This window comes from Taurulus bubalis, assembly GCF_910589615.1.
Source record: "Taurulus bubalis genome assembly, chromosome: 5".
NCBI lineage: Eukaryota > Metazoa > Chordata > Actinopteri > Perciformes > Cottidae > Taurulus > Taurulus bubalis.
Genome location: NC_136593.1, coordinates 5,516,676 through 5,532,525, shown reverse-complemented (window position 1 = coordinate 5,532,525; position 15,850 = coordinate 5,516,676). Strand labels below are relative to the sequence as shown.

Sequence of the window (15,850 nt, the reverse complement as noted above, 5' to 3'; positions counted from 1 at the left end):
GCGATTGTGGGGGATATTAGACCGGCAAGAAAGAAACTGAAATCAACAATGTTTTTAAAACAACTCCCTGCCAATGATCACCTTTTAAAACTCTCCATTCATTCCCTGCGTGGCAGCACATGAACCACCGTCCTTACATTCAGAGCTAACGCCTCCGCCGCCGCCGCCGCCGCCGCCGCCGCCGCCGCCGCCGCCGCCGCCGCGCTCACTCGGGCGTCAGCGCCGCAGAGTCGTGTCCGGCCGCCGGCACCTCGTACTTGAAGACCACGCTGAACAGCTTTCCTCCCAGGCGGTCGGCCAGCCACGAGTTCTTGATGACGGCCATCTTGAGGCTCTCGCAGCTCAGCATGGCGTAGTAGTTGGTGTGAATGGCTCGGCCCATTCCCTCGATGATCACCAGGTCGGTTTTCCGCTCTCGCACCACCATCGCCAGCACTTTGTCCAGACGGCTGCGTGAGGAAAGAGACGGAGGATAAAAAAATAAAACACAGAACGTATAGCGAACTCTTCCCCAGGAGCTCAGAGGTCCGGCTTTTAAAAGTGTAAATTTGCAGCCCGAACTTCACCCTCGCACTAAAGTCAGATGCATTCTTGGTAAATCAGGCTGAATAAGACTACTTAAGAAATGTCCAATATAAAATTAGGAAACAACCCACCTCAGATCCAGGCAGGGTGAACTGGAACCACTTTGGACCAACGTCAACCGGTCCTCCGTCAGGGCGGCGCTGCGCAACAAACACACCACAGGTCACCACAGGTCAACGGTCACAAAGCTTTTTAGGTGTGAAATCAGACAAAAACTACTCAGGATATGACGATGCTTTATTAAAAGCTAATAGATTTTTAGATATACTACACTTTTAAACACTCACTGAATCACTGCATCCATGGCAGCGATGCTTTCGGTCAATATCTGCAGTTCACCGTTGGTTACGTCGTTTAAAGCCGGAGCAGAGTTGCTGGCCAACACAACCTGAGGAGTCACGGATAGAAGAGTTGGATTAGCAAATAAATAAAAAGTTAAAAGATGTCCTGATCAGTGAGATCACATGATCACAGCATCGCCGTTAATTCATGCTGGAACTCTAGTCACCTCATTTAATCTTAGTTTAAGCATTTATCTGTTATTCCTATCAGGGAAATATGATTAAATGACATGGGCATCTTCAAGTTTTTATGTATTTTTTTTTAAATGTGAAGATTTTCTTACCTCCGTTCCTCGAGAGAGAAGCTCTCTGACAAAAGGCATCACCCCTAGAATGATGTCTAGTCCACTATTATCTACGAAAAACAAGGCACACTTATGAGGAGGACCCTGCAAGAGAAAACCAGGATGGATTGTATTCAAGCACTCATCATCCAAAGCACACTACACAGAAACACTGTCGCAAAGGTTGGAAATAATACTGAGCGCTAAAAGGCGGCTAGTTGTTTTCTCTTTGTGCTTCATCATAAGATGTGTGTGTCTGTGCTGACAGCATGTTATGTGTGTGTTTGTCGCTGTGTGGTACGATCACACTTTTAATAAAACCTCCCACTAATAATGTGATGATAAATAACTTGGCTCTGAAAGGAGAAAGAGGAGAAAGAGTCTGACCTTTAGTCTCTCAAACCACTGGTCGTAGGAATCAACAAGCCATGGCCGCTCTGAGGAGGAAAACAAACAAAAATCAGTCAGTGGGATTTTTTTTTTAATGACTCTTTGCGCTATTTTCTCTTGAGTCAAAGGATTCAAGGGCAAAAAATAAAGAAGAGAAACACTTGGATACCTTCCAACTGCCGTTTAGCTTGCTCAAAGCCAAACTCAGGATCCGACTCCAGTACGCTGCACAACATCAAAAACAAAATGTGCAAAAATAAGACAGGTGTTTGGATTACAGTGTCTTTAAATGTCTTGTTCTGCCACTCTTAACCAAAAGATATTCAGTTTAAAAATCATTCAAAACAGAGAAAGGAAGGAAATCTCCACACTTGAAAGGCTGAAAACAGCAGTTTCTTATACATGTCTGTATTTCTTAAAGAGACGGGCGGTTCTGGTTATTACTGCGACTTCAAAGGGCAACAGAAACATCCTTTATTGGGATGGATAGTAAGCAGCCCTGCGGTATCTTTAAAACATTTTAAATTCTGTTTACTTTCAACCCACGCTGCAGTCTGGCTAAACTCCTCAACACAAACGTAGCGTTGCCAGACTCCCTGTGGCAGCATGACACGGCCAAGATACAGACGGCAGAGCCTCTGCCTGCCGCCACCCAGTGCCGGGACGCAGAACCCATTAACCCCGCTCACTCCGACACGGCCTTGGCTCCCCAGTCGAAGACGTTCCCAGCCAGGACGCCCCTGACCAGAGCGAACTGCCTGTCCTCCCAGCTCAACTCCTCCAGGCTCTTCACCGCCTTCTGGTAGTACTTGAGCGCCATGTCGTTCTCCCTCTGTTTGATCTGCAACAGAGCGGAGGGGAAAAGCGTCATTTTTGAGGATACGTTCGCTTTTGCTCGGGCTAAAATTCACGAGGCGGAGAACTCAGATCGTCACCGCGAGAATGTGTGGAAACATGAAATCGGAATGAGAGCCGGAGCAGCGGTGTAGCACACACACAAAGAGGAAGCAGAGAGAAGACGACAACAAAAAAGGTGGATGGATTTGGCTCAGACCTTAGAGTAGGGATCAGGGAAGTTGAACTCGTTTAAACAGTGTTCCCTCGTGTCTAACAGACTTCTGACAGTGAGCGATCCATAAGCACTGGGTGAGAAGAGAAGCACTCTACGTTAGCCACACAGAAACACATTCACACAACAGGGGCGTGGGCGGTTGATGCAGAACACTTTTCACTGGTATTTTTCTTACGTCGTTACTTGCATTGACAGCGTTGTAAGAAATGTTTTAAACGTTGCCAAACTGACCTTAAACCCTCTGTATTAAAATATGGCATTTTTTTTCGAAACAATTTCAACAATAGCTTCTATGTTCACATCGTGTTATCGCTGTTTATTCTAATAAATCATTGACAGAATTTATACGCCTGACACAGTTAACAGACTTCCCTTTCTCATTGACATTACAGCAGGATGTACAGACGTGAAACTAAAGCAGACGTCGAAGGACAGACTTGAGGTTTAGTCTACTAGAAGCAACCTCTGGGTCAAACAGATAAGCCTTGCATGCAAAAACAAAAATAAATAAAAACAAAGCAGTTCTTACAACGGCTGGTGGCGGAGGGTCTGAAGCTTGTGTCTGTATTTCTGCCGGAACTTCTCGGCTCGGTCGGCCGCCCCCGGCACGTCGGGCTGACTCGCCAAAGCTCTCTTAACCACCTGCGGCGGAAAGGAAAAAAACAAAACAAGAACCACGTATGAATCAGCCATGTCTACAACCTCAGGGAAAGAAAAAAAAAAAAAAGCTGACAAATGTAACGTCCATTTCTGATCTTATTTTGTTTTAATATCTTCACGATAGAACATGATATCAAACTGGGATTTGTCTTTCTTTCTCCAAGGCAAATACAAAGAAGCTTTATATTAATACAAACTGTCAGTGGTCTAAAATATCAATGGTAACTCAGAAATGGAGCTTCTTCTTGAATTCACAATTGAGTGATTTTTAAATATTGCACATTATCCATTAAAAACCTGCTCATCCACTTATGAAATTCATAATTCTTTCATCATGGAGTTTTTCCTTCAAGAACAAGTGTCCGGGTTCGTACACCTTCTGACCAATGGATTTCCATGACTTTTCCATGACTTTAAACCAAATTTCCATGACCAAACATTTTGTGGAATCTGGGTGTAAATATGAAAAAATTATAAAATTTCCTTAAATGACACAAATGAATGAGACAATAGATTGATTAAAATAATAAACATTTATATAGATGCCTGTATGGATGCCTGCTTATTTTTTGAGCGTCTTTCTTTTAAAAGCATATTAATTATTTCAAACTCAGCGTAAATGAACGTCATGAACACATGAATATAACATATTTCCATGACTTTTCCAAAACTTTTGGGATTTTTCTTTTTCACTGACTTTTCCAGGCCTGGAAAAAAACATTTTAAAATTCCATGACTTTTCCAGGTTTTCCATGACCGTAAGAACCCTGAAGTGTCTGTAAGGCAACGTTCTAATTTCAGACTCTGCTATTTCCATCCTACCCCATCGAGGGCCTCCTCGAAGCAGAACAGCCAGTATTCGCGGGCCAGAGCGTCCTCCGTGAGGTCCACGGTGTCGGGGATGTAAGACGAGGCGTCCTGCAGCAGAGGAAGATTCACCAGCTTCCTCTCCAGACGGTCCATCTCCAGCATGTCGAACTACACAACAAAGAGACGGAGGAGACACAACGTGAACTCAGCTGCCGCTCCTCAAACGCCAGCACTCTTATATGCTAGGACCTATTTCACAATATTTCATGTTAGTACTTTCCTTTTTTTTAATTATTAAGAGAAGAAAAACAGCAAAGAGGAGGATGCAGTATGCAAGAAAAAGGAGGGAAGGTTTTTAGAAAGATTTTGAAAAGCAAGTGGAAGCCGGCAGATTAATTAATTGTGGGACACAATCGATACTCCATTAAAGGACGACGTCGATAGGTCGCTCTTGTGTCGAGTCACCAAAAGATGAGCTAATGCTTCATTTGCAGTCCGGCATTGCACTTTGCACTCATGAGAAGTAAGCTTGAGAAAAGCAGGGACTTCGGTGGCGAGAGTGGATTCCGTGGAAGCTCATGTTAAACGGAGGGCGGCGCTCAAAGTGTCACACCCAGGAACCAGAAAGCAAAGCGGCTGTCGAGAACATCAAACTGTTATTTTTCAGCGTATTATTTGGCCAAAAGAAAACGAGTTAGTTACGGAGAAATCAGTGGCAAGACTTTGAGTAAAATCAAAGCTAAACTATTAAAACATGAACTTGCAGTGAACAAAGTGACGTATCGAAATTCTAGAGTTGAGCAGGAGCCAGTTATCAAACCAGAGCACACCAGTGCAGCAGACGGAGATACTTACTGGGAACTGAAGGAGAGGGTTAGGTAGACAGAGGAGTGTGTGGAGAGGAAATGAAAAGAAAGATTAATAAATGTCTTTCTGTGATGATCGTGGATTCAGTGAGAACAGTGATGAAGGAGATACAAAAATTCAATTAAAGATTACAAAAAATATCAGAAATATGATGAAGGGTAGAAGGTGGGTGAAACATTAAATAAATAAAAAACAATGAACCGGCAGCTGGGTGAAAGTAGGTCATGAGGTTTAAGCTCCTGGAGGTTCACGATGGTCTGGTCAGACTCACCGTTCCGCTTCGTGCACGTTGCATCGGATTCATGTCCGGAGAAACGCTCATCAGGCCCGAGCTCCCCGCGTAATTCTCCCCCCAGCTGTACTGGTTTGGATCTAGATGGGAACACTCATGGTTAACATTTGAATTATAGTGCGTTTTATTTTATTCATCATATAAATCATTCTGCCTTGTCAGTTATTTAAATGTGTTTATGTAAAAGACAAACTGGCGGTTCAGTAGTTTCACGAGTGAAGTTAAGGCATTTTATTCAGACCTGATAGTATCTGAAAGTATCTCCCTCAAGCATGAGTTTTCAGTCATGTGTGTCGAAGAGATCACATGCATGACGCTTGTGAACCCTGCACTGATCATAAAGTATCTGCTTGTCAGCAACATTGCATACTTTGCTTTCTTCCCACACTGTTATATGATATTAGCACGTTTCAGCCTAATATCTATCAACATATAGCATAAACCTAGTTGACACCAAATTGAGAACAATATTGTGCTTTTGTGCATTTTTCCTTACTGTCCTCCTCTGCTCCTTTAAGAAATGCTCCGATGGCTCCGAGATAGCCTTCGTGTCTGAGGAACAGGGCCTGAACTTCACCCTACAAAAGAAAAAGAAAAACTGGGTTGTAGGTGAAGTTCAGCTGATAGAGCAGCGAGACACGCTGCCCTCACGATGCAATGTGCTCAGTCTGCTCTAGAGAGGCCTTGCCTTGGTGAAGAAGTTGATGCTGTAGGTGATCGTGTGCATAGTGACCGGGTGTCCTCGGATGAAGAAGCCTCCGAAGTACACTCGGGACAGGTTGTGGAGTTTGGCGTACAGACAGGCCAGCTGCCCGATGTCGTTGCTGATCATATGCAGGAGGCTCTTGGCCATGTCTTCTTTAGAGAACCCTACAGTTCAGAGCAGAGTCATATAAAACATGCAACGGGCAAAACATCCACACTGAATATTTAAGATGTGCCACTGATACATGAACAACAGCGGAGCTCTTCCTCAGTATTCAAATTGGGAAGCTTCTTACCAACTTCCTTCTGTTCAACCGAAGTATACAGAATACAACTAATCATATGATTTAGTCATTAACTATTTTCTGTTTGCAATATCCTGAGCATATGGATGTGGTTTGTAAGCAGCGGTTTAAGTGTCAATGGAAACGTTGTCCCTTTTTCTTCACTTTGAAACCGCGTCACCGGTGAAATACATTTTACAAACGAACAAATCAAAGCTGACTGCAGTTTCTGCCCTTCAAGATGCACATAACAATGTATAAAGTGTGTTTCTTCAGTCTGTTATTACACCAACCTGGACATATATTGACTGTGTATATATATATATATATATATATATATATATATATATATATATTGACTGTGTATATATATATATATATATATATATATATATATATATATATATATATATATATATATATATATATATATATATATATATATATATATATATATATATATATATATTTATAAGGCTACTGGACAGTCTTGAAATCAATGATCCTGTGCGTTACCTTTTTCAGCAGTAGCAGATTTTCCAAAACTGCTCGCAATGAGATCTCCAGTCAAGCCCAAAGACCCGTAAGATCCTCCGTAGATGTCTTTGACGAGCATATCAACGCTCGTGTGCTGCCCTTTTGAGGCCAACTGCAGCAACTCGTCAAATCTCTACAGGCGAAAGAGAAAAGTTCACCAGATTTAAGGGGACAAACTATTGCACTGAGAAGTTCAAACAGCCATCACAACCTGGCAGTAAAACTAGAGAAAAGTTATTTAGGATACCGTTGTTTTGGTGAGCAACGCTCCAAGGCCCCAGAACGTCCCTCCGCCTATTGAGCTTCCTCCTATTCGCTCAAATTTGTCCTCGGATTCGACCTGTTGAAGAGGGAGAAGAACGGGACGTTGCCTTTTCTTGTGTTTACTAATAAAAAACATGCACATCACCAGTGATTTGCTGTTTAAATTATCAAAATAACTACTGAATCATTTGATGCCGCTGGAAATCCTGACTGCTCTGCTTTATATTATTCAACAGGGTCTACTTGTCTCAACCTCTGACAACATGTCGCCTTGGCGGTTATTACCTTGACGATGGACACGCCGGAGCCGATGTTCACCAGCAGGTACGGGAAGATGTCCGGTTGGGTCGTCTGAAAGCGGAACTCTGAGTCGGCGTGCTTGGCGTACACGAAGGCCTCGTGGGGGATGTTCCTCAGCACAAAGTTACAGCCCTTGATGAGACAGGTCATCTCATCCTCTTTGTCCACTCTGCCACGGGAAAAATAAAAACATTCGATTGAATCATCGACCAGCCAAATGTGAAATATATCCAGAAAAGACGACCAACTGGTTTGTCCTCAATCTGGTAAATCCTTAAGTATGACCTCGTGCAATCTCCTTTGTTTGGATAATATTACTACACATTTGCAGATTTCTCGAGCATGCGAGCAGAAAAAAATAACGCTGATTTCATGTATTAACCTCCTCTCTCTGCGAGTTGAATTACTAGACTCAGACTCAAGCTCCCAAGATGGACAAGGGAAAGTCATATATGTTTGTGACGAGTAATGTTCCCACCTTTCATGCTGTGTTGAAGAATGTTATGTACAAATTTAAATGTTGATTGACTGAGTCACAACATGTAATCATAAAGGCTTAACTGAGCCAACACAAAGTGATACGAGGTATTCTTCTTGTTTTTGGAAACATTGGGACAAATTTCTCAATGTTTTTTAACCATGAGTGACTTTTGAACTGCAATGTGTTTTGGTGTCCTCGTATTGTATTTTGTTGTTGTTATTGTATGGACTCATGTGTCTGAAGGAATAAAAGTTCAACTATTCAACTGATTGTTAGCTGAACAAACAACGGGAATCCCCTGTTGTTGTGGGTGAGCAAAGCATAGTAAACAACCTAGTGTGTCCTCTGTTTCATAGGAAGTGGGCCATTGTTTATTCCAATACAGTCATCCTGAACATGTCAGATCCTCCCTTTCCTGTTTATGTTTGCAGTCTCTACAAGCACAGAAACAACGATCCGGAGACTCACCTGAGCCCGAGTTTCCTCTCAATGAGTTCTTTGAACTTGTGCGCCCCTCCGCCCGTGGCTTTGATAACTTTGGTGTCCGTGTTGACCAGGTGGTCCTTGACGAAGTCCAAGCACGTTTCAATGTAGGCATTTTCAAACTTGATGAAGTGCAGCCGTGCAGTGACCTCTTCCTGCACAGATATTTCATAGAGCTCGTCACTGGTGGCCTCCTGGGGGACACACGCATGAGACGGACACGCAAGAGGAGAAAAGGGTGTACACTTCATTATATACCGATCAATCAAACTATATTTCAGACTCAGCGTCCAGATAAGACAGAACATTAAATATCAATAGACCTACCAGTGTTGATAAAACCAAGATGGTTTCAGTGTGTCATTAAGCCGGCAAATAAATTCCTACATAAGATTTCTTAAAACAGTTTGCCAGCCACAAACATGGCACTGGCACTACACCATCTCTTGCTCTTAAGTAATATTCTCATGGCATCATTATAAACTACTTAACGTCTCTGGAGGCTTTATGTATGGAGACATAACCTCTGCTGGAGTGGAACAAAGATAGCAAAGTCGCATATGGCAGGTTGTTTGTGCCAACATGTGACCCAGGACGCCACAGCTTTTGCAGAAAGTGACATAACACAGATACGGTGCATTACCTTTGTAGTGTGGTCGAAGGATCGTACTTTGGCCACCTTGTGCTGGACTGTCGAGTAGTAGGCGAGCTTTGTGAGAGATCCCCCTGTGCAAGCAAGACAGCACGGACCGTGTCAAATTAGAAACCCGTTAGCCAGCAGAAGGTTGAGAATCAAGACTCCTAAACTGTGAGACTGCAGCGTAAGCTAGCTAAACAGAGACTGAGACAAACTAACACTAGCTAGCTAGCGGCTAACACCAACCGTGCTACACTTGTCAAAGTTAGCCTGGTTTGTTTTGATCCTCCAGAAACCTCACCAGACTCTGTTGTCAAACAAAACTCCGAATTAGACACGAATTGAAAGCGCTAACGCTAGCTTCGCCTTGTTTACTTTCTCTTAACAGTCACGTGTTGTCAAGTGTCAGGCTGCGGCATAGCTACGTGAACGCGGAAGTGGCTGAATTAATAAATAAAAGGTGTGTATTCCCCGGTACCTATGTCTATCGCGAACCGCTTCGCGTTCTCCAAGTTGCGGAATATCTCGTCGGGCGGGAGAGTGATGCTTTTGTCCATGGTGTGTCTACTTGTGCTGCTGTGGAGTCCGCCACAGTCCGTCATGGTCACGGCAACGGTTCTGACGCTGCGTGCGCGCCGCGCCGTGACCACGTACGTACGTACGCGCCCCCGCAGTCGTCCAATCAGCATCCGCGTGCACTGTGGGGCGTGTAACCCAGAAAACACTTGTGGAAAAACATGTTTTTAACTCTTTTCATTAACTTGATTAACATCTGGAGAGAAGAGTACATTAGTAAATTACGTATTGTATTTATTTATTATTTTCACGTCTACTCTCAACTGTCACGAATTATTAAATAATAAAAAGTAGATGTGTGGCACATATAGACTAAAACAATGAGTAAACAATTTCTATAATTTTACTAAACCACTTATATATAATTAGACTTCTGAAACAAGCATTACAGGTGGAGTAAAAACTACTGTAGCCTGCCACGTCTCTCAGCTCATTGTTTTGCCTGTTGAACGTTAACCCTCTGACATGCAGCAGCTGGCAGCTCATTCAGAACTCATTTATTTAAAAACCCACAAGACATCATTTTCAAGATCCCAAGGTATCTAAAAATATGTATCAATGATGCAGCAGACGTGTCTAATATTCTCATTTGATGATGCAATGGAGCAGTGAATGAAACAAGCTGATACAGACAATATATGACACTGTGGAATAAGATGTTTTTACCAATCCTAAATCAGATTTTGTATTTTACAACTATGCATTTTAAGTGCACATACACAAACTAACCACTAGAGGGTACTGCTCAGCCAAAATAGAAATATAAAGTGTCCATTGAGAAATACACTGAGGGAGAAAAAAAAAATGTTGTTGATGAATTTCAAAATGACACGACTTAAGATTCGGTTGATGTTTTTTATTCAAAGATCTTGAATGGATCACATCATAGAGGCACTGGTGGTGATGATGCATCACTGTAAAAACACGTGTAGTTCAAGGCGTACTCAGATAGAGTACCAGTGAACAGCTTCAGTATTTGTTAATCATTTAGTGCAAGCTAAACAGACTGAACCAACTCTCTTACACTGAGAGAAAATAACTTTCAGATGTTCATTAACACACAACAGAACATGTTGGTGACATAACAGAAAACTTCAAGACTCAACATGGGTCAATAATATTTTACAAAGTAAAAAGTCAAGCAAGCACATCTAAAAGGAGAAAGTGCTCCCAGTAAGTAGCTGAATCAACCTCGACATAGAAGACTCATAGGACTTTAAGGCAGTTGTGATAATTCTGGCCAATATTGGCTAAACATTTGATTATATTCATAAATCAATACAAGGATATTTGGTATTCATAGAATACAGTTTTATGCTCCTCAATATATATATATATATATATATATATATATATATATATATATATATATATATATATATATATATATATATAAAGAAGATTTAACTTTCTTTAAAAAATATGTCCAAAAATAAATGGAAATTGTTCCGTTCAATATAACCTCCAGGTTAATTAAAACACTTTGCACAGACACAACTCTTTTACATTTCATAATAATGTGTCTGATGATAACTTTTGACCAATGTGGTCATCTCAGTTTGTCTGCTAGTAGCTCCAGTCTGTAGGCGTCTACTACGGCCTCCAGGGGGCGCTGTTGACTGGACTCTTCTCTTTGCTGATGCTGGTCTGGACTGTGCAGCTCAGAGGAGAGAAGTCAGCCTCTCTCAGGTTCTTATCAGAGGAAGACTGCAGCTTGTTGAAGTGGTGCATCAGTCTTCTCTGCTGTTGATTCTGCTGCTGCAGTCGTCTCAGGACACAAACTGTCATCTCCAGGATGTCTGCTTTCTCCAGCTTGGAGTCTGGCTGCTGTTTGAGGAACTCTGGATCCAGGAGAGACTTGAGCTGCTCAATGCTGCTGTTGATTCTCTCTCTGCGTAACTTCTCCACCAGAGGCTTTCTGATCTGCAGAAAGAGGAACAAAGTCATTAATAAACTGATTCTGGAGGATAGAGTTAGCATGAAGAAAGACAACTTCTCATTGACAACATTTAAATCTTCTTGAATCTTCAATTTACCTTGTGGGTCAGAGTCAGATGCTCCTGAGAATTGGTCATTGCTGCAGTGGTTGTAGGTGCCATGTCTGGATCTCTGTGCTGTAGAGGTCTCTGTAGAGAGAATCTGATCTCTGCTGGCTTCATCCCTCCTATTTATACTCCCTCATCTCCATATGAATGTGTGGGTCTTGGTCTAGTCAAACTTTCTCACAGTCTCATCCAATCAGAGAGCTTCATGAGACAATGAGGGATTCAGCACACTTGTTGCTTTTAATTCCTGGGGGACAATGGTTAGGTCTCAGGGGAACAGGTGGAGGACTGGGGGGGTGATGGAGGGAGACTCTCAGAGCTCTGTGTGAATCTGGGAAAGTGGTGACCCTGTAGAGAGAGCAGATCTGCTGCCTGATGCTGGGATCAATGACTCTGACTGAGCACACGCTCATCATCCCCAGGGAGACCGACTGGGAGATTGTCCTAAAAACACCTTTATACCTTTAATTATTGTTGCATTTTGGGATATTAAATCCATATTATGTAAATCATGGACCATTAAACTTTGCCAGTTGATTATAACTTATAACTCAACTTTTTTTTATTACAAATTTACAAATTCATGTGTTGGACTCAATGTCTTCTATAGATGGAATTTTGGATTTGACCATATTTTTTGGAATAAGATATTCTATAAATCCCACTATGGATGATGAATGAACAAACCCCTTCTGTAAAAAGTAATATAGATAGGACTGGAACTGGAAAGTTTGGTGTAAGTTTTACTGAAGTGGAGATTTCTGCGTCAGAGTCTGAGAAAGAAAATTCACTCAGAGAAAACCAATTTTCAAGATATGTTTTCTAAACAACTTACATGTCAAAGACACCACAGATAAATAGGGTAAAGAAAAAGGAACTATTAAATATCACCATACAACTTCCCCAGTTGATTACTTACATTAAGAAAATTATTATTGTGTTATTATTGTGTTATGTTTTCTTTCCACTAGTCTGAAAAAAACTTGCAACATAGCCCAAAAATAGCCCAAATTTGATAGTTTTTGCCTGCATGGGTTTCCCCTCAAAGCGGACATATTGCGTTGTTATGAACAGGCACCTCAAGATGTTTAAGCAAACACAACAATCGCACAAGTAATAATGTGATTATCTAACATATTGTGACCAGTTATTAATACAGTAAAGTCCAGTTCATTCAGCTGAGCGTTCTCCAGGTGAAACAAACTGTCTGTCCCGTTCCAGTGAGTGAAGACTGGGTTTGTTTCTCCCACTGGGAGCTGTGGTCAGTTCCCAGTTTGAATGGCTCACATGGCGGCTGGCGGCCCACTGCTGGGAAAAAGACCACGACTTAGCGCCACGAACCGTCTGGAAGAAAACGATGACAGCGTGTGACAAAGTTTTAATGTCATTATGTTATGATTACTAATATTATGTTCAAGTGAGATTTTCATTGATAAAAATGCTCGCAAAAATGCTAACTAAATTGCTAGCTTAAATGCTAGCTTCAAAATGCCATCTTGAAAAGCTTGTAAAATCACATTGTCTTTTGACAAAATAAAATGTTATACTACAGGGGTAGAATCACATGATCTGTTCAGCTGAGGATGTAGTAGATTTTACCAGAGGTGGCCATTATCATGAGGAGATGATTTAGGCAAGAAAATCATTTTTGTCAAAAGGAAGGTGACGTTATAGCACTTTGTAGTTTTGCTTTCTTGAAGAAATTGTACTTTCTTGATTCTAGTTGTTTTGAGTTTGTACTCATGATTGAATGCACTTATTGTAAGTCGCTTTGGATAAGAGCGCCGTTTAAATGAAATGTAATGTAATAAAGAAATACTAAATATACTTTTTATATATGTCTAAAACCAAGACGTCGTCCCTCTCTCTTTTCTGTTAGTCAATTTATAAAAAGGTTCCCCAAAGGACAAAGGTGAAAGCGAGTCTTTATAACCCTCGGCGTGAGGGCGACTTTGGCATCCATCAATAGAACGAACATAAAAAGGCCTACATTGAAATAACTACCTTATAAACTGAGTGGGAATGAAGTTGGCAAAAGTTAAAGAGTTGGGACCAAAGAGAGAGACGGACCGTGAAGAAGGAGAGGAGGAAGTGTGCCAACTCCCCTCGGAGGCCCGTCAGGTGCTGCTGGGGTTGAGGATGCTAATCACGGCGAACTGTGACTCCGCTCTCGCGGCTTTCCCACACTCGGTCCATTGACAGGCTCCCGCCGCACAATGGGCTTGTGCCTTGTTAAATGCTAATTCGTCCCCACACAAGCAGCTCCCAGCTCTCTCCCGAGGGCCACGTTTGTTGTTTAGACACTCCTCAATTAGGAGACGGGAGAAGGACCAATAAACACAAATATTTTGACTGGGAATGTGGCCAGTGTGTGCAATGTCATGTAAACCAGTCCACTAGAGATGTATTTAGGGTGCAGATTTCATAATTACGTAGAGCTTAAAACTGCAAGAAGTATAAACACTTTTAATCAATGGTTTAAAACAACTTGTGATGTAGTTTTGAGAAGCTAAAAGGACATTTTGAAGTGTTTATTAATGTGCATTATTTATATATTTATTATTTACAGCATCAACCATTACTTTTTATACACAATTCCCAATCTATGCGTGAGGAAGGCTTATAGTTGGTGAGAAATCTATAAATATATTATGGTAAACACTTATATCTGCTGTATCGTGTCACTTATGTGTATAATAATATACAATAATAATAATAATAATAAGTCACTCAATAATAATTATATATAATGTGTAGACATGCTAAACAACGCTAAAGTGTTTCTGGATCTTCTTTATTCAAAAGATTGAGGCTGTGTATTTATGGTTTCAAACACGTTTCACATTGTAATAATGATACCTTTTAAAGAACCTATATGAACTATACTATGATTAGATTAAAACTGATTTGATCGTTCAGCAACATTAGATTTGAACCCAAATACAAATTGAATTTATTTCAACAAACAACATCAACACAATGTGGGTTATTTTACTATGAATATTTAAACATATAATCAAAGTATATATATATAGATATATATATATATATATATATATATATATATATATATATATATATATATCTATATATATATATGTATGTACTATGAAGTCTAGTGAGTAAACTCAATAAATAAATATAAAACATGGTAGTAAAGAGGTCCTCCCCCGCTCACAGACGTCTTTGTCCGTCTCTTTTGTCCTCTGCGGCTCTGTGAGTGAGGTTTCTCTGCTTTCCCACACTCGGTCCATTCACCGCCCTCAAGAACAAAAGAAGTGTGTCTGGTTGCACATCACATTAATTATGGAGTCAGTTTACGAGTTTTGTCTCACTGCCTCCGAATGGGAATTCCTGTCATCGCGGCTCGTCATTACAAGGCTTTTGTAAAATGTCCATCAGGAATGCAGACATGCTAAAAGGATTAATGAACATTCAGAAGCCGTCCTTTACGATCAGGTTGTTCCTCTGCATTCCAGACTGTTTATGTTGACGGGATGGATAAATGGGTGTCTGAACTCCTGAATCGATCAGGCGCTTGTTATGCTGCAATGAGATGTGAGGTTGAAGTTTGAGCTTATTTTATAATCGCCTGCAATCCAAATATATTTAAAACGTGATCAAAGCAGCTTCATCCAGCGGTTGTAAAGAAGATTAGAGTTTGAAAACTGGGTTCTTAATGTTCATTTTCTCATTGTTTTTATTTTTATAGCTTATATAGTGATTTAAAAAATGTTTTGTCAAGTGTCTTTGAGGACCACAAATGTAATGTATTATTATTATTATTATTAAAACTAAATTTAAAAAAGCCTCACTGCATCTAAGAGGGTGTTACTTTAAGTTTACTTTGACGTCCATCTTCATATTTTATTATTATCCTTTTTTCTATCAGAAATTGTTGTCTGCTTGTTTTTATTCGTCTTTGAGGATCGTGAAAGAAAATCAAGTGAGAGGACAATTTTGTATGTGTCAGATAATGTTAAGTTTCATACATTTTCTTTATATAAAACAGAAATAAATGCACGGTCAGCTGTACATTTCAGACTGAATGTCATATAATTTCATTGCCAGTCTCCCACGTGTGTGATGTGATGATGAGCGTGTGCTCAGTCAAAGTCATTGATCCCAGCATCAGGCAGCAGATCTGCTCTCTCTACAGGGTCACCACTTTCCCAGATTCACACAGAGCTCTGAGAGTCTCCCTCCATCACCCCCCCAGTCCTCCACCTGTTCCCCT

At 41.0% G+C, this 15,850-nt stretch overlaps 2 protein-coding genes across 2 annotated transcripts; both read right to left on the bottom strand.

Annotated features, from left to right (window-relative positions):
• Positions 1 to 205: 205 nt before the first annotated feature.
• On the bottom strand, positions 206 to 9,595 carry pank4 (pantothenate kinase 4 (inactive); the record flags this gene model as incomplete). The annotated part of the gene is made up of 19 exons (XM_079218258.1): positions 9,471 to 9,595; positions 8,999 to 9,081; positions 8,341 to 8,549; positions 7,377 to 7,560; positions 7,075 to 7,167; positions 6,807 to 6,960; positions 5,990 to 6,171; positions 5,798 to 5,879; positions 5,281 to 5,381; positions 4,155 to 4,310; positions 3,202 to 3,314; positions 2,655 to 2,742; positions 2,290 to 2,441; positions 1,770 to 1,825; positions 1,598 to 1,647; positions 1,211 to 1,315; positions 873 to 973; positions 657 to 725; positions 206 to 449 (listed from the first exon to the last, which is right to left on the bottom strand). Exons 1-19 carry the CDS (start codon positions 9,592 to 9,594, stop codon positions 206 to 208), a joined length of 2,346 nt encoding a protein of 781 aa, XP_079074384.1. The 5' UTR covers position 9,595.
• A 1,566-nt stretch (positions 9,596 to 11,161) lies between these two features.
• LOC306737189 (transcription factor HES-4-like) lies at positions 11,162 to 11,727 on the bottom strand (the record flags this gene model as incomplete). Its single annotated transcript, XM_079218893.1, has 2 exons — positions 11,162 to 11,491; positions 11,605 to 11,727. 2 exons carry the CDS (start codon positions 11,725 to 11,727, stop codon positions 11,162 to 11,164), a joined length of 453 nt encoding a protein of 150 aa, XP_079075019.1.
• Between the last annotated feature and the right edge of the window lie 4,123 nt (positions 11,728 to 15,850).